The following is a 26,432-nucleotide window of genomic DNA, read 5'->3' on the forward strand; positions in this document are numbered from 1 at the left end:
GGGTCATCATTTTCAAATGAATGTATATCAATTTCCAGTGTAGCTATTTGTTCTTTAAGATATCCCCTCCCCACACACACACACACCCAGAGTGTGTGTGATCTGATCTTACAAAACACAGCTAGATCTGGTCTAGCTTGCTCATCTTCTGCTTTAACATATTAGCTTACAAAGGAAATGAACAGTTTCAACTTATTGACAAACTATCTGTAAAGAGAAAAGATTGTGCCACTTGATAAGGTCTTGACATCTTCAGAATGCATGCAGGGAGTGATGGGTAAAAAAAAAAAAAAAAAAAAAAAAACACTGCTTATTAAATGCTGTAAAACAACTGGCCTTTAAATATGTCCTTACGTAGAGCATTGACTCTGTTGGAGATTATTGAATAGGCAATTTGCTTTATTGATACTTTTATCTTAGAAAGTGATGAAGTAACCCCTTCCACATAGACCCCCTACAGATTAAACAGCTGTGTGGTACTGCAACACTACATGATGGCAAAATGCAAACTGCACTGTATCAGAACTCTTTGTGGGCTTGTTAGAAGTGGCGGTACTTGCTGCATTAACCACTGGTTATCAACATCCATCATTAGGAATTGCTACTTGGTGGCATCAAAAGTTTATTATATATTAGTGTTGATACTATGTCTGTAGTGTTGAGGCTGTAACTGCACTTCCTGATCCTGACATTCCCTGTTATTTACCCTCCTGACCAAAAGTGTTTGGTAACCCTTTAGTTTAGCTATCTGTTATAAACAATCTACAAACAGGTTCTTAATTATCCTATTAACAATTACACAGTATGAATAGAAATAATAATCATTATACACTTTTGCTATTTTTTTTTCTTTCTATTGTTTATAATCAATTATAATGGATACTTCAACTAAAGTGTTACCAAGTTTTGATAGGATAAATAAGTACTCTAAAATTGAGATGCGGTTAAGCAGCCACAAAACACAGCTTGCCATTTACCCAGAAAAGGAAGTTGTTTGTTCAATGCACATGTAGTCTATTTTGCTACCATTTGTTGCTTAATGCGGGCTAGGACAACCAACCCCAGGACAAAGCTGACTGCACAACTATAGAAAATTGAAACCTTCTTGAGTCAAATGCTGTCTGTATTTAGCAGTTAATGCTAAAAATAATCTTCAGGCACCCTCTGTTATCTGTGATGGCAGACACAGATTTTAGTGTTAATTTTTCAATTTCTCATCAGCTAAAAGTAGCCAGTTGATTTTATCACCATGTGTAATACTGATTTTGCTTCATCTGATTATTAAAATCCACATAAAAGCCGTTTATTGCAATTTGGATTACATACGCCTACAAGTGCTATCCTGTGCTGATCCTGTTAATTGTGTTATTGGAAGTAATTATTTACATAATGGTTGTTCAGTACAGGTCCCTGAACACTTTTTTTAACTTAGTATGGATTTAATGCCATGTCAACTAGGGTGGGTCTGAACTTAAAGATTGAAAAAGCAGAATTTGATCTATTTCCATGGCATTGTACCAGGAAAAGGCAAGCCAGTCTAGAAACTGAAGCCAGAAATATATGCAGGGTTTTCTGCCATGAAAATATCTGAAAATAAAAGTTATTTTAGTTCAGAAAAAAAAGCTTTAGGTTTTAATCTTTGAAACTGCCATAGCATTTCAATGGTCTATTTTTCACATCTACTGAGATTTTTGAGCCAACATCTATGTTATTTTAGTTAATTCTTTAAAAATGCATCAGACGGTTTAAGTTTAAAAAATGAGCCCGTAATTATTTGAAAACAATCGTGCATTTCGCTGTGCATTCAGCGTTTTACAATTCATTGTTTTAATAAAAGCACAAAAATGTGGTTTAAACACTCCAGCATACTTGCAAGGTGTACTGTATGCCAAGAGTTTTGCTATTTCACCTGGCGTAGTGTGGCCTGAGTGTGCACAATACATGGCATGTAACTACAATTAGGCTGCTACTTGTATGTGGTTAATGCAGACTGTCTAGTATTTAAAAAAAAAATAATAATAATCACATTGAATTGAGTGCCAGCTCACAAAGTAATACCACTAGTCTGTCAACAGGCAGACTGCATATTGCTATGAACAAGCCTTTGGATAAACCGGTAATTAAAACAGAAGACTCTTCCAAATTTAAATGATACATGAAAAGCCCTCAAGCAAGATAAAACTTGATCTGCAAGTTAATTTTCAGCCACTAAGCTAACTGTCGCATTCTGAATGCAATGATTACACTTCAATCAGAGCACCATGAAATCTTTATATCTAAACTGAAACCAGAATTTAAAAATATTTTTAGTGATTTTGTTTAGTTAGTATACATCACTTGATCTCATAATGGAAAAATACTTACTAAAACAATGGGCATGTTTATTTACAGAATTCAAGAACAGAAACACACCACAGCTATATTGTGCCTGCTGTTTTTGTAATAAACTTAAACTAAAAATCAGAGGGAATGCACTTAAAATACTACACTCACTTGTGATCTCTGCATAAAAGAAAGTAAATTGTGGCTTTGGACAGAGTCCATCAAACTGAAAACAGTCTAATTCAAGGGAAATTCTAAACTAAGAGGAGTCAACAAAGTTAATCCTAGCTGACGTCAGCCGGTAGGAGGGACTATTTTACAGAGATAGTGGCGGCCATGCAGTTGCTGCTGAGTCATCGGGATCCTTGCTGAACTGACTAGATGAAGTTCTGGGATCAATATACTGCACAATAATATCAAATGTAAGGACAATAATTAATATGGCTGAATGGCCTCTTTGTACTATGTTCTTTTGTAAGCTTTCTAGGACAAAAAGGGTACTTTTATATTGTAAACTGCAGCCCATCTGCAAGTCTCACTTGCTTCTGTGTGCAAAATTCTGTTCTGGTGGTGTTCAAAACAAAAAGATTAAACTGTTGGGCTGCTGCTGTCAAACAGGTTGGCGGTTTGGTGAAAATAAAGGAAACTTTGACAAATCCCAAACATAGCATATGTTCACCTATAAATTAAATCCATCACTAACTTGCACCTAAAAATGGCTTATATGATGTAATAGGCTGGAATGTTGTTTTTTTGGGTGTTTCCATCATTACTTAAAGCACTGTACCTGAAGGCCACTCCTCATTATTTCGCTGAAGGCATATAGAAACATTATTATGCAATTACAATATGCCAATAATTGACGCAAAGGTATTTTAACATTATAACAGTGTAGCAGATAAAAAAATAATAATAAGTAGGTGAATACCCCATCACTTACCCAAGGTGCTGTGCCTGTTGTTTCCTGTTTCCTTGACTTTGTAATTCCTCATCAGTTCTGTTTCCTCTGCAGTATTATTCATCACAGGCTCTGGTTCTTCCATTTTGTTACTGATTACAGAAGCATTTTCCTCCATTTTAGCAGTTAGAACAGTAATGTGTGGTGGAGGTGGAGCACGCCGTTTCTTCTGCTGGTTAGCATTTGGTGAGCCAGATGTGACCTGTGCCAAAAAAGACATTTTATAACATTGAGTGACAAGTTAACTTTTTCTCCCTTAAAATAACTTTTGATGTACTTTTTACACAGCATGATACACAATTAACTAACACCATCCAATGTCTGTTCACTGCACATAGCCCTACATCTTCATCCTCTGTAGTTCCACTAATCAACCTACAGCTTGACAGCAGCAGTTCTCATCTCCAGCCCAAGGGCACCACTATTGACAGGATTTTTCCTATAACCTGATATATATATATATATATATATATATATATATATATATATATATATATATATATATATATATATATAACATTACTGAATATTACAGATTACTGTCATTGTCTGTTGCGATAGTGGCCAGTTCCACAACTTGATTGTAACAGCTTTTTTACACCTCTGTTAAATGAACCAACATTGTATGCAGCTAAAGCAACCAATAAGTACATCAAATAAACAATAACATTGTTTTAAACAAACTTGATAACCTGAACAGTATTGATGGCAGAATGTGCAAAGTGTTTACATGTACTGAGATATTATGCTGTTATACTTTTGTTTGTTAGATCTGTTTTATACCTGCAACAAATCACTAGTTTTCATAAAATAATACAACAATATAACATGCTTAAAACCTGCAGTTCTTGTGTCTGAGTTAAGTATTTCAAGGGTGCAGACCAGCCTTGGTCTATATATTGTAGTAGGACTAAAAAAAATGTAAGCAGCTTTATTTTATCATAGTAAAAGTAGGGAGGCCAAACCATATACTGGCCCCCCACCATCATTAGGAAAAGTGAGATGGGGCATGGCCCCCTTGGTGGTTGCACCCATGATATAGCTGAGACAGAGCTTGTTTTTCTTTTCTACTAACAATTTAGTCAAGTTTTGCGCAATAAGGTGGCAGACTGGGATGCATTTCACACAGAGTTTCTAGTTGCCTCATTCTTACCTTATTACTGAAAAAAGTGATCAAATTAAAGGAGGTGTGTACCCCTGAGAGAATTTGGCATTTTGCTCTTTTAAATGGGCGATGGCATCGAATGCTGTACAACCAATAGGCGTTGATCCTTGGTACTAGTCCTAGAATCTGCTGCCCATCATTTAGTGTATCCCTCTCCCAAGCCTCATTGCTCTGTGGTTTTCCACAATGCCAATGCCGAGTAAATAGTATGCATGACCCTTTGTTACTGTGCCATTTTTACATAAAAGTTCTTAGTAATAAGAGGAAGTAAGCATAATGATTGGAACGCACAAACTAGCAAACACACGTCTGAACGTACTGTCCCCATTGGGTTCTTTTAGAGATCCTAATAGGACCCTATGTTGCATAATGATTCTGTGGGGAACATTCTTTATATATATATATATATATATATATATATATATATATATATATATATATATATATATATATAAACTTTTTTTTTATTTGTTTTCCAGAAAATAAAGTAATACAAGAACAAATGGATACAAACAATTAGTGGGAGCTCTAAAACAGCCACAGGAAGCGATTTTCATCTGATATCGCCGGTATGGTGTTGCATATATTGTATGCGGTATTTTAAAGTGAATTAACTGGTGTGCTAGATTTTTGGAGGACGAAAATGCATCGTCTCATACTGCATCACAATCAGGATTGCCACCCAGTTTATATAGCTCTGTACACTATAGATATACAACACAAAGCTAATTAATTTAAAATTCAGGATAAAAGAAGGTGCTTGTGATAGAGATTAAAAAAGTATGTATTATTAAGCACCAATGCTTCAATATATGTTTTTTTTTTTTTATGAAAAATATTTCAAAATTAACTTTGATGTACAAATTTGCAGTGGATCAGAATACTGCTGCTGTTACGATCATTGGAATAGGAGCATCACAAAATAACCCAATAACAAAATAACCCTCTGTGATCAAATTAAAATGCATGAATGAAATAGTTATCAGTCCGGAACCATTACTCTCTGTGAAAAGGGGGATATACCAGTGGTATGCAAAGTGGGGGGTGCGGAGAGTCTGTAAGGGGGGGTGTGACTATGACTGAACGAGCAGTTCTGTAAAAACTTTTTTTTTTTTTAAAAGATAGACATTTTAAATAAATACATAAGTGACAGCTAATTAGTCCAAGCGCTTACCTTTCAAATGAGCCGTTGACACTCACTGTAGGACATATCAGTAGCAATATATATATATATATATATATATATATATATATATATATATATATATATATATATATATATATTTTTTTTTTTTTTTTTTTTTTTTTCTTGTGAAAAACCAAGATTTATTTTTACATTTATTAAATGTCATTTGCCATCTGTCTGCCCATTTCTGAATACTGTCAAGATCATGTTGAATGACCTTTGCTGCTGCAATGGTGTTTGCCACTCCTATTTTTGTGTCGTCTGCAAATTTAACAAGTTTGCTTACTATACCAGAATCTAAATCATTAATGTAGATTAGGAATAGCAGAGGACCTAATACTCATCCCTGTGATACTCCACTGGTTACCTCACTCCATTTTGAGGTTTCTCCTCTAATCAGCACTTTCTGTTTTCTACATGTTAACCGCTCCCTAACCCATATACATGCATTTCATTATTCAGTTTGAGAATTAATCTTTTATGCAGGACTTTGTCAAAAGCTTTCTGGAAATCTAAATAAACCATGTCATATTTGCTTTGCAATTATCCACTGTCAGTGTTGCATCCTCAAAAAAATCAAGCAGGGTAGTTAGACGTGAGCTCCCTTTTCTAAAACCATGCTGACTTTCTCCCAGGATACTGTTACCATATAGGTAATTTTCCATTTTGGATCTTATTATAGTTTCCATAAGTTTACATTTAATAAAAGTCAGGCTTATTTGGTCTGTAGTTACCTGGTTGAGTTTTGTCTCCCTTTTACTGGATCAGTATTACGTTTGCAATTCTACAGTCTGTCAGTACAACCCGTCTCAAGAGACTGTTACATGATTTTGGTTAGCGGTTTGTAAATAACTTCTTTCATTTCTTTGAGTACTCATGTGGCCCAGGGGATTTGTTTATTTTAAGAGATCCTAGTTCTTTAACACTTCTGCATCGGTTGTGCTAAAGTTACACCCACCCCTCGTTATATCGCCCCTCGCTATACTGCGGTCCTGGCGTTGGATCCCATTTGTACTGTCTGCAGTTTACAGTCTAACTGCACATGCCTTAGCTGCACTGTACATAGACAATTTCACTTTTATTCACTTTTATTTATACAATTCCATAATAAAATTTCATTTTATTTTGTACTGCACATCACAAACTAAAATATACAGAAAAATTAAAAACAAAGCATTAAAATCGTACTGTTATCATATACACATGCATTGCACAGTAACACAAATTAAATTAAATATCTACTTGCTGAAGCATTTTTTTAAGCAATGCACCAGCAAAAGTCACAGGGCAGTGACGTTAGCTCCCTAGCAACAAGCCTCCTAATGTTGGGAATGGATTCCTTCAATGCAGTGATTTGGGCATTTGATAAAGGAGAGGAAGATTCATGAAATTATTTGGAGACTTAAGTTGATGAGAAGCAATTACCCTCCCCAGTAGAAATTAAAATGGTATGCTGCTTTTTATACGAAAAATGAGAAAAAGCGGGTTGCGTAGATGATTTATATTCACCCTGACATCCACGATAAAACGAGGGAGTGGTTGTGCAGTATTTGTTATTAGCCTATTTATTTTTAGATGGGTCACTCACTATATCGCAACCCTCGATATATAGCGGACTTGTGTTGGACCCTGACACCCGTGATATATGGAGTGGGTGGTGTATTAAAACTGGATAGGAACAGGTCATGTAGGGCATGTTATTTGTATTCTTTTTTGTAAAAACTTGTGAAAAGTAATTATTTACACTTCTCTTCAACTATAATTTAGCCATTTGTATCTCTTAGACATTTTACTCCTTTCTTGAATGTTTTTTTGCTGTTATAATATTGGAACAACTTTTTGGAATTGGTTTTAGCCTCCCGAGCAATGTTCATTTTTATCTCTCTTTTCCCTTTCTAACTTCCTTTTTGACTTGCGTTTGCAGTTCCGAGTACTCTTTATGTGTACTTGGTTCTTGGTCCATTTAAACGCTCTGTGAAGTGCCCTTTTTCTCTGAATATTTTCTTAAATTGATCTATTAAACCATGTTGGCCATTTTGTTTTAGATTTTGATTTGTCTACTTTTGGGATGTAACTGTTTTGCGCCTCTTATGGGAGGACCAGGATCTTATGGGACCAGAAAATATATTTTAACAAGCAAGGCACTGACATAACAGGTCTTCCATTTCAAGGGCCCCTATGATCTTTTATCTTAAAAGATGAGAGGCAACTCCATGATACAAGAATATCAACTCCATGATACAAGAATGTATATTATTACTTTTAGAGAAGATCGCACACATCATTATCTTAGAAAAACTCGAAAAAAACCTGGTTAGTTTTAGTAGTAGCATAGTACCAAAAGTATATTATTAATTTTAGAGATAAAAACACTCTTAACAGAGCAGATGTTTTGATTTAATTAAGTCTTCTGATGCACAAAGGAGAGAAAAAGTCATATAAATATGACAGCAAAATTACAATTAAGTATCAATTGAGTTTGGCAACACAGACTTAACTGGTACATCTTTTGAAGACCTCTCTGCAAAACTGACTGCTGGTATTGTACCCATTGCCTCAAGTTTGGATGACTGCCCTTTCTTTGTTCTGTTTTATATTTTAAGACATACTTCTCTGCAGGAGGGGAAGCATAATCAGAAATTTCTATTTCACCTATAATGAAGCATGACGATACAGGACAGGACGATTATTAGCTTTAGAGATGTTGTTACATTGTATGCAATTGGTGTAAATGGATGCCTTAGACTGCCCGAGCTGTGTGATGTAACCATATTGCTGTATATATTATTAATGCAGTTAGTTTGCAAAGACACCAGACTGCCTGGATTGTCTACGAGCTAGGATTCGAAGTAGATCTGCGATCACTCGATCCATTTAAGCGTTAATAAGTCGAAAGAGTAAATATATACTCTGATTAGTTAAACTTTGAATACCTGAGTCTGTGTGATTATTCTTGATTAACTGTTGTCTGGGTATGTGAAAATCTGCAAGCCAGTACATTAACAACACACTAAGAGTTTATACAATCAGTTTGTTCTCCTGTTTGCCTCACCTGATTCTACTAAAGAATAAAATAAGTGCATGAATGTTAATGTATTATAACTGGAAGATTGTTTGACTCAACGATATACTGCCCTGTTATCATCATAAACCATTCTCTCCCCCTCATAAAAGTAGAAGGGACAAAAGAATGTAATCTCTGGGAATGACAACTGCTTACGGTTTGCTGTATGCCCCCAGAAGCAATCTTTGCAGTTTGTTATCAAAGGTTGTCATTTCTAGTTGGCTTGACCTAGTTTTCAGAAGTCATAAATTGCGATTATACCTCATGATCTTGAATGTCCTCAACATGAGGAAACGGATTAACGGAGCTCACCTTGTGGGAAAGTGTGGTGGGGTGCCCAGCCCCTGTGCGTATTTTTGTGTTTTATGTTTTATGTGGGGTGTTATGGTTAGTGTGTATGTATTGGTGCACGGGGTACAATTTGGGCTATGCAGCATGAGTGATTTAAATTGTACATTTGTATTTAGGCACGGGAATTGCACAATCACATCACATGCAGATAAAATGCAGAATGTGCTGAGATTCAGTTGAATGACTGATTAGACTCGAGTCGAGTACAGCTGCATAAAAGAGGCAGTGTTTCACACACACAGGGTTGGGTGTTCAGTGAAGAGAGAATGAGAGTCGGGAGGTGCGGAAAAAATCACAATTGCTATTCATGCCGACTTTAAATCAGCACGTTACTTGTTTTTGGTTTGTCTCACCGTGTTTTTTTAGTGTCTGTTTGTTTTGCCCAATGTGTTGTTTATTTTGGTGTCTCAGTGTTTTGTTTTGTTTAAATCTTTTATTTATAATAACCAGGCACAACAGTGCATTTCACTCACCACTCTGTGATCTGTCTCTTCCGAGTCTGATGTCACCACAAGACATCGTTTCACAGACAGTGTACCCTCTGCTGCCACAGCTTTCGAATATATTTATACCATGCCATCAAAATGCATTCCTGCATTCTGTTATTTCTAACATAAACTGTGTCTGAGGTGATACCAGGTAGAATACTGCAACCACCCGAAAGATTTACTTCAGCCAATTTTGATCTACTGTATTATTGCACTACAGTGTGCTTTAAGTCTCTCTTTGCCCTCAACTGCAAATCAGTGGTGTGGGTTATTCCTAGCATCATAGTCTCATTCCATAGCAGTTCAAGCCTTTCCAAGTTTACTGTGAACTTCTTCTCTTAATTAGTCTAACGATAGACAGGAAAAGCTCAGTTGGGTCCAATTAAATTTACAGTAAATCTTGGAACAGGTCTTTTCAAGTACTACACAATTGGAGTCTTACTTCGTCCATGACCAGGCCCAATGTGTTACAAGCTGTCTCAGTGCTTAACAAAAAACTCCATAGTAAACAGGACCTGACACCAGTAGACCCAAAATTATCTTGCAGAATACATTGAAATAAAATACAAAGCATTCACAACTTTGGAAGAAATTGTTTATAGCTCAAAGAACATGCTGATTCTTTCCTCACTTTTATGTACCAAAACAATGTTATTTGGAAATAAATTGTTATGGCTTGTTGCATTTATTGAGAATTCAAGCCACAACTACATTTGAACAAATACTTTTCCACTCAGACTTTACAGATCCGCAGCTCCCATTGGGTGAATTATTTATTGACTGTTTCTCAAAACCTTCTGTGTTTCCCCTGAAGTCAGTATTAAAAAAAGTGATTAGGTGTGTTTCCTGAACTTCTACCATTAATTAAAGCAAAACAAACCAGTCCTGCAGGAATTCTGGCTTTCAAATGAACTTTAACACGAGAACTACCGAGCGTACATACATACCCAGAACTACCGCAGCGGTCTTCTTTACGTTATATTAAAATGCGTATAAAACTACTGCAGCGTCGCACGCTACCAAACTGTTCTGTGTTAAGTGTAGTCAAAACAGTGTGTATTTTAACATATCAAACATAGTGCTTACTATTTTCCCATAGTTTCTTTGTAAATCAGACATTTTGATGTTATTGTTTGTTTTCCTTTGGGATATTGTCTGTGACACAGTCTTTGCAGCCTGCTTGTTACACATGCGGGAAATCTATTACAACATGAGCACTGACACAACAATTGGGGTGGTGTTGGAAGGGGACTTATGATTCCAAATGCTGGGCTATAAAAGAGACACTCAGAGACGACTTCTAACATGCAGCGGGAGCTTACGACACTGTGAAATAATAGAGAATAGTTCCCAAAATTTGTTTGTTTGACTTTTTTATTCAAGTGTTTTCCATTTACCCTTTTATTTTGTGCCTGAGTTCGACTCTGTTGGCTATTCAACAGTAATTTCCATCTCCAGTCTTGCAATAGCTGGTTTGGTACACTGTTATTCAGTAACTTTTTTTTTCCAATATAATCATGCCTAAGACTTGTTGTGCAGTCCTGCGTTGTATTGGTCTATTCATTTTAACTAGAAAATAAGTATTTTTACAACTGTTGATCGATAAATCACGTCTGAAAATGTCACCTGTAGCTATTCAAAACAAGCACGAAGATCACAAGTTCAGCAGCACTAAGCCAAACCCACTGTTTTTATTATGAAAGTCAAAATGACAGCTGTGGTAGTTCTAGGTATAATATATTATATCTCCATAAGTTTCTACACCCCTGGGTCTACTGAGGGTTTGAGATGTTATATATATATATATATATATATATATATATATATATATATATATATATATATATATATATATATATATATATATATATATAGGAAAGTAAAAAAAGTACAGGTGCATTTAAAAAAACGTGATGCACCAAAAAAGACCGCTCCGGTAGTTTTAGTGTTAATCAGCCTCCAAAGAAGGTCCAATCAATTTCATTAATTACTAAATGCTGTACCATGACTTAGATCTGGCAGTTTCTGTTTACAAGTTATTAAGGTGAGGCCACATATGACACAAGAATTTCAAAGCAAAAGTATGTGAGCAGCTGTCGCAGAAGTCCAACATATTTGTGGCAATTTCTTGTCAGTGACAAAAGCCCTTTAAATAATTTGCACCCTGTCTATGTAGAAATGCAGCCGATGAAGGCGGACGCTTTTAAAAGATAAACATGATTAAATATGCTTTAATTAATTCCCTTCTTGTCCGTTATAAATGCACCCTCCAGTGCAAGCAACATTTTGGGAAAATGGAAACTAATAAGATTGCAATTTGCTTTAAAAATCCAAAATCATGAACTCTGGTTAGTAGCTCTTTTTCTAAAAGTGCTTTGTTGTTAAATATTTGTGAAATCTAGGATGGATACTATTTCTATATTATCATTATAGAAAAGGTACATAAATTGTGTTTTTGATAGGGAAGTATACACAAATTGTGCATTATAAAAGGAATGTAACCCAAAGCTGCTTAGTCATTTGTATTACACACAGGGTGCACTGCTTTTTTTTTCAAAAAATATTCTTTTATCAATATAAAAGGGAATTTTAAAAAGGAAAAAACAGCTCTCTTTTCACAGGAAGGAAATAAAGACCTCTGACGCAAACAACCCTGATGTAAGCACAATGACCAAATATAGTGAAAAGGTTAAAGGATATCGCTGGTCATTCTCCAGTTTGTTTTTTTAAATAAAAGAAGGCACGCCTTGTATGAAATGTCATGGCCAAAGGAAGCAAGGAATTAATAAAACGCTCTAATCTTCTTCAAACACCTCAAGCTTTTTTTCAGCTTTCATTTGCCAGACAGGAAGGTGTCTATAAACAAACTGATGTTGAACAACTGAAATAGCTGAGATTTCCTCTCACTCCTAACTCCCATTAAAAGCCTCCCATTGCATTTCCACTCCAGGATGCTGCTCAGCAACACTAAATATGTTCTGCTATTTTTTTCCTTTTTTTATGTAAAGAAAAAAAATTGTGACTACATCGGTCCACAGGATATTTGTTTTGGCAACATACTGACTTCCTTTCCAAAGAACACAATGTATTACTCTTCACAACTGTCTACAATATAGAGTAACATGCCATACCCCTTGCAAACAAACTGAACACACTGCATAGCTTTCAGCTACAGTGCTTGACTACCTCAGAAAGACCATGGTCACCTCCATGAAACTCAATCAAGTTTTGCATTCAAGGTAGTTTCAGCCTCCTTACACCTTAAAACCTACAAATCAGCGTGACATTTTCTAATTCTTCTAACTAACTAGGAACGGTTAGTAAGCGAGGTGCTATTCTGTAGTAATTCGAAGTAGTAATCCTTGAGAAACAGTCATGTATTTTGACAAGCTAATATTTTTTCCATTTCAGGTACATTTTACTACAGTGTAGCTAAACTGTATTTACACATTTGCTATATTAATTACAACATGAATGTATCAGCTTTCTGTGATCAAAAAGGATCCCGAATGGCTCAACTGGTAAAAGCACAACTGCATGGTGTGCGGGGTGACATCATACAGCACAGGTTCGAGTCCTGGCTGTGCAGAGTAGCCAGACTTCACTGGGGACTCCAAGGGGAGTGTCATGTTGGCTCTGGTGCTCCCGTGGGCTGGGGAGGCAAAATCAGCAGGGACTGTTTCTCCTTATCAAACCCTGCTGGCCAGTCGCCCAGTAAGCTCAAAGGCAGACACCTGCAGGGCTGACCTTTGTCCTCCAGAGGTCGGTAGCTCACAAACATCCGCTATCGAGTTCCTAGGTGAAAAAGGAAGCTGGCTTGGTCGTGGGATTGGAGGTGCCCACTGAACCTTCAGGTCTCCTGAACCATGTGGGGAATTGATGTGGTGAGAAGAAAGGCGATTTGAGCATTCCAAAACCAGGACAAAAATAATAATTGGACACATTAAAAAGGAAAAAAAAGAAATAGCTACAATTAAATACCTGTGCCTAGGTAGTTATTATTAGAAAATGGCAATATTTGGAAGTGCAATAGACTGTCTCCATTATTATATACAGTATTAGTTAAGAGGTTATAAATATATTTATTTATTTTTTCATGAAAGTTTCATCAGGGCTCATCAGTAATCTGAAGAACAATTTGTTCAGGTGCCAGTTACTACCATAGTTCAATAATTTATAAGAAGCACTTGTCTCGGTCAGGTGATTATTTTTAAAGGTAATCCTGCCAGATGGTTAGCAGTGTTGTTACCCCTAAGGCCGGCAGTAGTGCAGACTATTCCTAAATACTTTGGCAGGGATTTCAGGAATGTACAGCCAAGAGTCACTACATCATAATAAAACAAGGCTAGAATATTGTGGACATTGTACTTTCCAGTTTGTATTTGTTGATAAGCTTCCCTGACATTACCTGCTCTTGCTGTTGTATTTCTGCAAATGGCCATGCTTGAAAAATATCTACACATATAGTACAATTTCTCCAGAGAGAAACTGCATCTATACATATAAAAAAAAAAAAAAACTCTTTACTCCAGAGAAAACTTTTGATTCTGGATGTTATGACTGAGCCACAAAAAAAAACAAAAAAAAACATGCCGTACATTAAGATCAATCTGCGTTTGGTGTCCAGAAGGGGGAAGAGAGAAACACTGAGACCCATCAGTGTGGGCTGATCCCACCAACACAATTACTGGCATATTTAGACATGGTGCACATGTATGCATTCCATTTTTTATGTATAGAAGCACAGTACTGGGCTGATCTAAGGATATGTGCATAGTGATTTGCTGCTGCAAAACACCCATATTGCTGCCAAAATATGCATTTTCATTGCGCAAACCGTGTTTAGCAGGCATAAAGTGTGACTATAGCAGGCACAAAAAATGTGGCATATGTAAAGAATAGTTTTCACCTACTGTTCTACACCCACTATCAAATTAGCACTTTGCCATCATTAATCCATTTAAATTACATTGAAATGTATTCAAATGACAAAAGAGCATAGAATTGGGCAGGGATCTGGGATACTAAGCGGGTGCAAACATTATAATGAGATGTAAGGATTTTGCCTTGCACTTGGGCAATTGCTGACCCTCCAAATACACTGCACCTCCTCTTACAAGGAGCAAACCATTGTGGAATTGAGTAATTAAGAGCTGTATAAAAACACACACCTTCAGAGACCGGTACACTTCCTGATGCGGCAACGCTTGGCTCTTATTGAGGGCAGACGGGTAAACATTCAGAGGAAAAAGGCAAGAAAAAGAAGAAGACCCCGAGGATGTGGCGATAAGGCATTATCGTCTCACTCCGCAGGTCATCCTAGACCTAACAGCTGAATTTCACCTTTTCATCACCTGGTTGACTGTCCTCCTGGTAACACCAACAGCATTTACTTTCTCAACTATAGAAGACCATATGGTCTGTTTGGTAACATGACTGATGTTGGTTGACGCTTTTTCAAATAACTCAATTTCATGTTGAGTGACCTCAGCCGTAAGAACTCTCAGTTTCTCCTCAGAAAACTTGTATTTTCCTTTCCGTGTACCAAGAGGACTTTGCTGCCCTTCCTCTGATATAGTTATTTTTTTTGTTTGGTTTGATTTTTGGGCTCCAGAAATCTCATACCGCGCCTACTGCTCTCTGTACTTCTAACTCACTAAAAAGCCTGATGCACAGGCAGTGCTCACTGCGACCCTCATTGCAGCTCATTGTTTGTGCGTGTTGAGTAATTTGCATTTCTCTTAAGCTTACATAGGCCACAGTGCAAAATAGTTGCCTGGTCGCTAGGCAATTTGGATTTTGCAGCCGTAATTGTTTGCGCTACGCCTATCCTTACATCAGTCACTATGTATCATAACAAACCTAACAATACAAACCACAATATTCAAAGCACATTACTGTATTGCATCACAGTATTTGTTTAATCTATAGTTGGTGTGTGCCTGAATTAGCGCTTGTCATTTATCAGGGTTTTTTTTTATTTTTTTATTTTTAAGATTACACTTCAACACTTATTTGTTATAATATCAACATCATTGTTGAATATGAAAGCACATTCTGAGTTTTACTCTGACTCTGTGAGAAATGTTGTCAGTTGCATTAAATCAAATATCGTGATAGCAAATGGTTTGTGCATTAAGAAGAAGAAATTCTGTGTTTGGCTTGTTAAACATTTTTCCCCATTTCTTAAAAACATCAAGACTATCAAGTTGTTAGACCACATGGAAATCTAAGGTGAAACAAAGCAGCCTATTGAATCCAAATCAACTTCTCTTAATTAGTAACTGTAAGAAATCCAATACAGGCCAATGCTTTGTAAGAATTAGGCAGTTTTATTAAAATACACCTTATTAACACAAACAGACTATTTAAACATGAACCCCCTCATAATTATAAAATATGATTGTAAAATAGTAACAATTACATGCACTGCAGCAAAAGCACTGTAAATTTGCACAAGTACTGACACTGTGCCAGGTGACCTACATGTATATTTATGTCCCTGCATTTTTTATTTTTTTTTATTTGTACATGTGTCTGTGTAGAACTACAGATTTCAAGTAAACAACAAAGTATATGATAAAATTAACAAAATGGTTTAAGTACAGAGTGTTCATTTACTCATACATAGTTGTAAACAAAGACAAGTGTTTCTGTACTTAGCCTGGCCTGATGCAATACTGATGAACACATGGCCCCTTGGCTGAAGTTCAGTGCAGTGAATTCCTGACTATGCTTAATGTTGAAATGTCATGAACGTCAGACTGTGCACTCTAAAGACGGCCCCCTTATATGTTCTGGTATGAACATAGTCAGTGTGGCACTTTTTATTATCTCACACAAGAGATCACATGCCTTGCAGCATGGATACCGTGAGGGCACCTGAATGTATGCATGTCACACTTTAGAGTTTTAAATATATCATTGATTCAGTTGTGATCACAGAATTCTTCAGCACATGTCAATGAGCTTTTCAGAATTTACAACAGTATGGAGTAACCTTTCACATGTAGTTTTACTTATAGGGGATGACCTGAAGACCACAAAAAAGTTTCACTTAAACTTTGACTCTGTGTTACCAGAATGTTAGATCTTTTGCTGGTGCTGTGTAAATGTAAATCTTGATGAGACATAGTGAGAAGTTTACCTTTTAAATGGTACTACACTTATAGTGTGAGGAATATGTGCGTGATATGTGCATGCTACGTCACATTCTCACAACAAGTGAGAGAGAATCTGGAGTTTCTAAACAGCATGGAAACCCTGATATAGTTAGTTTGAAGATATGAAACTATCTTCAAACTAAAGTCTTCACTGCCAACAAAGTAAATGGATGCAGGGAGTCGACAGCTCAGATTCTACATGTGCTGACTGGGTTTGCTGTGAGAATGGTTTCTACATTTGAAAATAAATATTCATGTCAACATGCAAATCTCCATCTAAAAACTATAAATACAAAACCACACAGGCAGACATTAGACAACGGCATCAGTATAAACCCTGGGTTTGATACTCTCCATAATTTGTGCTAAACAATCTCCTGTAACAAATGTCATTACAATTGGATAAGTGGTTCTATAATATGCATCCCCCATGGGGGTAAGAATGTTTGTTTTCTGTATAGGAAGAATACATTTTAGGGCCTGCTGGCACCCATTGACTCAAACACAATTAAATACTTTAAAAACTAAAAGACTCAATTCCTAAATAAACTGAGGTTTTAAAATCGGCCCACATTTATTAGCCTTTATTAACAACTAACTTCAATAAAAATGCTGGGCAATCTTGTTTGGAAACAAAAGCACAGTCTGTTTAACCAGAGCCTCTAGAAAACCAGTCACACTTGGTTTTAAATGTATATACATCAACAAGCTTTAATTATATAAGTGATGCATACTACCAGTGAGCGCTACTTGATATTACACAAACAAGATTAAAATATTAAAAGAATGCAATTGTCTGCATGTAAATAAAAAAAGGAATGTAGCAGCTGGCAGGGAACGAGATCTTTCACCATTTCCATTAGACAAATACACTGCTTTTGCAGGATTTTCCTGTTAGTAACAGTTGCTCATAAATAAAGGACTCAAACATGTTATCTTTATGTGAAAGGAAGTCTGTTAAAACTGTTCTGACGTTGTTCCATAAAAAAAAAGGCAAAATGCAATACTGTTTCCCATAACTTAGAAAAACTAAAACAATAACTTGACATTTTATTTCCTATTTTATATGTACTGCAATGTAATTGTAGATAAGACTGTGTTCTTTATGGTGGAATTGTTACAAAAGTTGCCAGATTTTAAATATCTTATTTTAAAACATATGACAGGCCATTGTGTTGTTCTGACCTCCTATGACCAGACTCAAATGTTCTGGTATTAAATTGTGGCAAAGTGGTTTGCAGTGCGCAGGTGTAGAGGTGATGTGATATGTAGCAGAAGACAACAACAAAATTCAAGGTCCAAACATATGTTTATTTTGTCATCCTGGTCTGGCGGCCGCAAATAACAATCCCAGGCAATAGACAGCAATGTGTACTGCACTGTTCCAAACAACGGGTTACAGTGCCGAAATAATAAACACAGTATATACTGTACATACACAAAGACACACACGCGATCACAAGTCCAGAGTGAGTGCTGAAATGCAAGTGGTGAAATACAATTTATTAGTGTACAGTCGTGAAGTGTTGTTCGGGTTGGTGCTGGCCTTAAGCGACAGCTCCCGCTACGTGTTAGCCATGTAATAACAACAAACGAGTAGAATTAAACATGACAAAACAAACACTAAACTCACAGTACGTTTCTGGTTTTCCTTTAGTCTTTTCTCTCGCAACCATAACAAAGGAACAGATCAATTAGCCACATCCCCTTTTGTACCGTCAGTCACGCCCCCTTGGTTAACGAGTGCAACTGTTTCTCCAATCCGTGGTTGCCACATTGCTTCCCTTCTGGGGCGATGACTTGGTGTACTGTGGCTCCACCTCCTTTCTAGATGGCTGACTTCCACCTTTCCCTGGAATGAATTGTCAGACCATCCAGTCAAGGGCACACTATCCCCTTTACACAGCACCCACAAAGGTCGGCAGGGAGATTTATAACCAAGATTCATTCTTTTTTTTGTCACATGAACGCTTTAAATGTTACATTTGCATTTTTACATGTTTTATTATTTTTTTTTTTTAACATAGCAAAAAAGCAAACACATTTGTAACCAAGATTGCACTGTAGTATGTTTATTTCTAAAAACAATCAACAGCGTTTTTCGTCTTTCATATGCAAAGTTTGCCCTGGATGAAAAACTAACAACATCTTCCCTCCTTAAAGTATGTGCTGGCTAAACAGCATTAACAACATACCAACAATACTACATTATTGTCCAAATGTAGCTTTGCCTCAGGATATTTTACCAGCTCAGTGAAGTAAATAGACTGGCACCTAATGATAAAGTCTTCTTCTGTGAGTGCTTAGTTACCTCCTTCATAAAGCTCTGGCTTCAGCACTAATGAACTTGAGACACTCCATGTGATAAAACTACAGAAATGGAAGACTTATATAGCTACCAACAAGGTTTTTAAAAAACATTTTCTCACCTCTCATTAGTCCCTTATTGTTTCAGTAGTATAGCTTCCAGACCTTTACTTAAGTGAATCACATTTATCTTGTCACTTCTGTATACATTCTAATAGTATTTCCTATTAAGGTCACAGAGGGCAGAATTGCAACGCCTTTCGAATTGCTGGCACTAAGTTCAAAGAAGCTGTAATCAGCTCAGGTCTATTACAGTAGTTATTTGCAGTCATGCTATTTTGTTACACAACTATATGCTCATCACCTGAAGCCACCCAGAGAATTTGTGTTCCACTAATGATGAGTCTTGATTAAAAAGAAAATAATAGACCTAAAAAAGAGCTTGAGGTTCCCAGGCTAAGGATAAATCTGGTAGCTGTATAATTTGGCAGAATGTTTGTGTCTATAAGCCCTATGGTCTTGGCAACAAAACACTTATCTAATAAGAAGGGCATGATATACTTCCCATAATTTATATGGGAGGGAGCTGTTCTAAGTATAGATAACCATCAGGGCAGAGTATTCCATCTCATATCGAGTGGCAGGGTGATTTCATGTTTTGCAGTTGTTAAAAAGTACATTCCTAACACTTCTGTAGAACAGGATGCTGTTGTGAAGTTACTTATGACTTCTTGACACATGGTTATTAATTATTTAACAGCTACCGGTAACAGGAGTTTTTATTTTTGTTCCTGGACAGGTATTATGGGAACAAAGCAGCAAATCTGTTTAAACTATGTAGGACTGGGAGGTGACTGGTGTACCAGTGTCTCAGGAGACTGAGAAACTTAAGTAATGGAAGTTAACATTAATGCCAGATTCAAATACAATGGTATCTGGTTGTTCTGCAAGAGTTGGAAGGGATATTGGTATTTAGGTAGAACATGTAATACTGAATTGCCTTGTTCTTTCAACCTTTTCCCTTAACCTTCTTGGACTGATCTAAATAAATCAGGCAGTGTTGCAGGGGGTTGTATTGAACTGTATTAAAGAGCACGACACAGATTTTTTTTTTTTTTTTTTTTTTTTATTTATATGCCGCAGAGGTGCGCTGATTTCTTTATATAATTATGGCAGGTGCAATTGCATGGTGCCATGCCTAGGGTACCAGCAATGGTAGTGCCTAGGTTGCAGTGGAATGACACAGGGCAAACCATGTGACCGTACTAGGAATGGTAAGGTCCTGGCCACAAACACAAACAGTAGTGTAAACAAAGAGGGTGAAAAACAAGACAATACAAAATTACAAAATAAATAAATAAATAAATAAATAATCTAGGAAACTAAAAGGTGGCCAAGCGCTCCCTCCGCTATAGAGAGGGTCCCACTGCCGACCCCTCACTATACTGTATGCCTCTTTGAGTGCTGTTCAGCCGACTGTTTGTTTTTCTCTCTCTCTGTCAGATTAATCCTGCACCGTTTTTCAGCCGTAACCTCAAGCAACTTGGAACCTCAAGCAACTTGGGTGTGTATCACAACGTCTTTTTGTTTGGTCGGAAGCACCTCAGGGCCCGCCCCTCAGCCTATCAGGGATTCATGGTCAGCAAACCGTGGCCAAGCCCCTGTTCGAGCAAACGACTGACAGCGTGGTACCCCTGGAGCAGTGGTTCCCAACCCTGGTCCTGGGGAACTCCTGAGCTCTTAATTACTTAACTAAACCCTTAATTGAACCGATAATTTGCTAATTTATACTTTTTTTTCTATTATTGTTATCAGCTCTTAAACAGTTGCAGAGTTCACGTTACTTATAAAAATTGTATTTATTTATTTTTTTATAGCGTATAGCGTTTTTTATACTTTTTATATTGATTACACACATTGTCACACATACAACTGCCATGGTCAGACCATTTAAATAACAGTATACACATAATAAAACAAAATGATCAATTTTAAAGTTACATTAACACTCACTAACATAAGAAAGCAATTTTATAAAATTATGTTTTTAGTCTTGAGTTAAAAACTATAACATTCCCAGCTTCCCTGACAAACAAAGGTTGAGCATTCCATAATTTAGGAGCGCAATAAGAAAAATCCCTACCTCCCATGCTGCTTTTGTTGACCCTAAGAATAACCAGCAGCCCTGCATCCTGTGATCTCAGAGTGTGGTTTGGAAGATACAGGGTCAGTAAGTCCTGCAAATAACTAGGTGCAAATAACTAGAAATTACCAGATCTAAAGTATGGCCACGATTATGTGTAGGATCTTTGACATGCAGGATATACTCTAAGGAATCCAGTAGCCTCAAAAATTCCAAGGAGTTAGAATCAGAATCAATGTCAACATAAAGGTTAAAATCACTCAACAAAAGAATCATATCATATTTGACTGTCAATATAGATAGGAGATCCCCAAATTCAGTCAGAAATAGTGGATTTGACTTAGGTGGTCGATTAATAGTTACAATATGAAAAGGTGATGGACATTTTAATGTCAAGGTTAAAACTTCAAAACATGAATAACCCTCAACAATTTCCTGTTTGATTCTAAGTTCACTATGGAAAAAAGTAGCAAGTCGACCTCCCCGCCCAGTAGAGTGAGCCTTCTGGAAAAAAAGAATAGTTAGGTGAAGAAGTAGGAATGCTCCTACCCAGTTCCTAGTTTTAGCTATCTTGAAATCTTGAAATTAAGGTTCAAGTTAAGTAATTGAGAGATCAGTTGGAATGAAAACCAGCAGAGACAGGGGGTCCCCAGGACAAGGGTTGGGAACCACTGCCCTGGAGCGTCCAAGCTGCTCCTGCTGAGACTCACATGCTCTATGAAGTTAGTGACAAGCCTACCCCTGTCACAGGCAGTAATGGTCAAGAATACAAAAACAACCTTGTTTTTTTATCACCAGCTATAGCCAAAATTGGTGTCCCATCAGCTTCTCAAATCTCCTAACCAATTACCGTGATTGCACAATAACTCAACCCACATCCCTAACTAACATGTCAAACATTACCCCTGGTCAAAGCAGATACAAAATTAAAAAATGCACAAGTTTGTTATGTCATGGTAATTATAGCAAGATTGTAACATTTCACTTTGATTGGATAACAACATTGTTAAGGATCTCAGCATTTTAATTGTACATTTTGAGATCACACGATCAATTATATTTTCTTCTTTATTTCCCCCAGTGTCCTCAATTAGTCAACATAGTATGCTGTAAGACCTGGGTGGTTATTAAATGTCAGAATGTCTCAGTAGTTATAGTGTACAAAATTAATAAAATCAGTCACATGCATTCATCAGTACACTAATGCTTTGTGAATAATGTCTGCTGGATCCTATTATTTCAGCTCTCACGCATCTTCAGATGTGCAAATTGGAAGCCTTACTGAAGCAGCTCTGTTTGATCAGTAATAATGAGTAATGATTACCTTTACTCTTTTATCATATTGCTAGTACAAAGGATTTCATAGCTGGCTTAGGGGTTCTGCAATTCCTTGTCAGACACACTGCTTTTTATTTGTTGTCTTTGTAGAAATATTGACCTGTCTAGTTAGCACCACTCAATGGTGCTAACTGTGAATTACCACAGTAATCTTACCTATTGTATTCTTCTTCTTGTTTCGACTCCCTTTTCTGTATTAGTCATCACATCCTTGTGATTTTTTAAAGCACCACTGTAGCTCAACAGAGCTCTGAAAATCATGTCTAACCACCAAGCACATCTGGTATATCAGGGTAACCAGTAACATGTTCTCTTGAAACATTGTACTACTAGTGAATGCAAGAAATACATCAGTAAGAAATACCACTACAACAAATGTGGTATTTCTAGGGGCAGAGTGTTTTAAGGGGACAGGTTAATGGGTACAGTCTAGTATACCAGATGTACTTGGAGGTTAGACGTGGTTCTGAGAGCTACAGTGAGACCACGTAGGGGCTTTTTCTTTTTAATTGCCAGTAAGTGATGACTAAACAAGATGCCTTTGGTATTGTATATCCATACCAAGTTGCTCTTTAATGTTTGCCACTGTTCAGATGTAGATTATGTACATAACATATTTTTTTGAATCTTTGGAACTGTGTGCTGTATAACATTTGTTCAATTTACACCTCGGACAAATATTGAACTAGGTAGATTCAAGTTACTAGCTTATTTTAGATCAACAACAAGTTATTGGTCTTCAAATATGCTTTCTTTTTTGAGCCTTTAAAAAAATAAAAAAAATACTTGTTATATCAAAAATGCGTTTAAGGTTATGAACAATCAAAGATCTATCCTAGACGCTAGAAAGAAAAAGACTGGAAGAGAATTCTGTGTGTTATATACTGAGTGCATCTTCAGTATAGTTATGAATATTTTAAAAGAAAAAACACACAAAGAAAGTCTGTGAAGAGTGGTTTTATAAGTAGTGAAAATGACAGCAAAGCCCAGAAGTAACTGATTCAGTGCACAGCATTTCAGCAGGGGGTTTAAATCACAGATAACAATTTAACAATCAGGAAAACCACTGAGCCGCAGAGCTGGCTTAAACTTCAGAAACATCAATTTTTACAAGATACAGAAAACATTGCAACATGAAGAGTGTTAAAGGGACACACACACACACTGTATATTGTCTTCTGTTTTTAAATTGCAACTTAAAATATATAATCACACACCAGTATGGGTTGCTAATTAACAGCAACAAATGGGTGGGTAAGGAATTGAGTTCGGTAGGGAGGATTTTTAATAAGGTAGCTGTGAACTGTAAACTACAGCACAGAAAGTAATTACAGTCCTGTTTAAAGTGACTCCAAATATTGTATTGATACCTTTTTTAGAACCTCCCGTCCTCTGCAAAAATGTAACAAGCAGCCCAGTGCCACTTACCTGGATGGTTTCCTGTGAGCTGTGCAGTGAGGATAGCCCTGCAGGAGGTGGTGGCGCTCTGCGTTTCTTTGGATCATCTTTTGAAGACATTCTTGGGATGTTGCCGACAGACAGCGATTGACCCAGTGTACCGGGGCGGGCATTCACAGCAGGGGTACTTGGAGCTGTTGAGTAGCCCTACAAATAAACAGTAAAGGATCACACCTGTAATACTGCAACAAGTAAATGTTGTCAGCTAAATTCTCTGAATATGGGACCCTGGAAACAAAAAATCCCTGCAGAGGGCCCACCTTCACACAAACAGTACTACGTGGCTAAGAGATAAGAGAGACCTAAAACCCTAGACTGTAAAAAACAACAAAGAAAACAAACAAACAAAAAAAAAAACAAACACAACATTGAGATTACCACTGAAATAATGTATTGAACTAAGTGCTTTACAGTGGGTCCTCAAAGTTTTTTGGCCATGGGCACATTTGTTTAACAAGACTTTAAAAGACTAATTGTTCCCCTCAAAAAAAATCAATATTGCAGTAGTCATAAAATGTGGGGAACACTGGTTTTTATATACAGTAATCCCTTGCTATACGAGCTACTGATATATGAGACTTCAATTATATGAAATAGAAAAATTAATACCTCTTTTTCCATTAAATGAGCATATTTTTACTCTTATGAGAAGGGAGCTTGCAAAGTGGCCTATCGTATTGCATCTATGCAAGGCGTATTTCACAGCATTCACCGCCATCCCCAGCAAGCGCTGTGAGTCTTTGTACCGTTCTCGTGTTGTCTCGTATGTGTAGCTGTTGTCAGTTGCTTCTGCTATCTCCTCTTTACTTATTAAGTGTTTTTTAAAATTTCTGTTTTATATTTAATATTCTCTTTTAATTTTCTTTTTCATAACTGTGCGTTATTTATTGTTAGCATTTTTACAACTTACAAATATTTTCTATAATGTACGTTTTCTAACACATGACAAGCGCATGAAAGAAAACTGTGTCAGCCCCAGTCTTTATTTGTGGGGCACTCGTGCATGTCGCAAGAGATTGTTTATTTGTCATTTACTGAACAACTTTAGGCTAATTTCTTTAATAACTGATAATGTTTAGATACAGTTCTGTCCTTTATTAAGGGGAATTTTAGGTATTGAAAAGGAAATTTTTGTGCTCTGGAACCAATCGAAGATTATAACATGGGAACCAAATGTGATTTTATTTCTGTTATATGAGATTTCACCTAACGAGCAGTTTTCAAGGAACGAATTATGCTTGTATAACAAGGGATTACTGTATATATAAAGATGTATTATGTTGAAAAACACATGTACTAGTTTTTCTGAATTTTCCATTTCTTACTGCTTACTGGAGTTCTTCTGGCTGGGTTATAAGATGTGGGGACCACTGGTTTAAGAGCTTAAGGTAGCAATATTAACTAGTCCGCGTTAATATTATATAATATATATATAATATAATATATATATATATATATATATATATATATATATATAGTATATATATATAAATAAAGATCAGCCAAAATGGAAGAAAACTGACCGTGTGTGTATATATATATATATATATATATATATATATATATATATATATATATATATATATATATATATATAAAGATGTATTACATTAAAAAACACATGTACTAGTTTTTCTGAATTTCCTATTGGAGTTCTTCTGGCTGGGTCCCCACACCTGGTGATATTTAAAGGTCATTGATTAAATGAGCTGTGCTGGTCTCCAAGAGGGCCTTGGCTTCCTGTTCACTGTTCTCAGTGGTCAATAACATCTTTCAAAATGTCAAGTTCATTTCTGGTAAGGTGGTGTGGATTTGTCTCTCTTTCACAGCTCTGCTGCCAAAAACCACAGGCTGAACTATTATGTTGAGCAATTTCCTTTTCTGGGGAGTTTTAATCAAAATGTATTTATTTGGTTATTTTAGGGACTAGTCTCACTAACGCACAGTGCAATTATAAGGATAAGCTGACATGGTGCAAATTAATTGCAGTGAGATATGAAACTAGGCAAATAAAACATCATTAGTACCTTCAAAAACAAAAGTTGTTACCAAACAACTTTAATTACATCAAACCAAACTATGAAACAAAAACAAAAAATAAAAATCTAAACAATGATACAAAAAAAACAAGGGTAAACTCCCATGTAAGTGCAGTCATGCAAATACTGAACGTTATTTTGTGTCAATAACATTTCAGTGTGTTAAATATTGTTGTTGTTGTTGTTGCATTCTGAGTTTTAAACAAAAACAAAAATTAGAAATGCAGAATTCATACACTGTAGTGTCTAGTATTAGACATAAATGGTTATCAAGCTGAAGCATAACATTTCAAAGGCATTTTTGTAAGAATACAAGAGTGGTTTTTGTAGTGTACAATAATAATTAAATAATGTTTTAAACAAAGCAAATGTTTAATACACCACAGATAATGCAGCACAGACAAAGGAGCATGCATTTCAAGGTTTTTTTTTTGTTGTTGTTGTTGCTAG

At 36.3% G+C, this 26,432-nt stretch overlaps 1 protein-coding gene across 7 annotated transcripts in view; it reads right to left on the bottom strand.

Annotated features, from left to right (window-relative positions):
* LOC121313365 (protein cordon-bleu-like) overlaps window positions 1–26,432 on the bottom strand; it is a 119,685-nt gene that overhangs the window by 25,128 nt on the left and 68,125 nt on the right. For all 7 annotated transcript variants that reach the window (XM_041245793.1, XM_041245798.1, XM_041245791.1 and 4 more), the window contains 2 exons: window positions 23,914–24,090; window positions 3,263–3,482 (listed from right to left, as the gene is read on the bottom strand). In XM_041245793.1, the coding sequence (XP_041101727.1) occupies window positions 3,263–3,482; window positions 23,914–24,090 (397 nt within the window). The remainder of the gene's footprint in view (window positions 1–3,262; window positions 3,483–23,913; window positions 24,091–26,432) is intronic.

Source organism: Polyodon spathula, chromosome 3 (genome assembly GCF_017654505.1).
Source record: "Polyodon spathula isolate WHYD16114869_AA chromosome 3, ASM1765450v1, whole genome shotgun sequence".
Lineage (NCBI taxonomy): Eukaryota > Metazoa > Chordata > Actinopteri > Acipenseriformes > Polyodontidae > Polyodon > Polyodon spathula.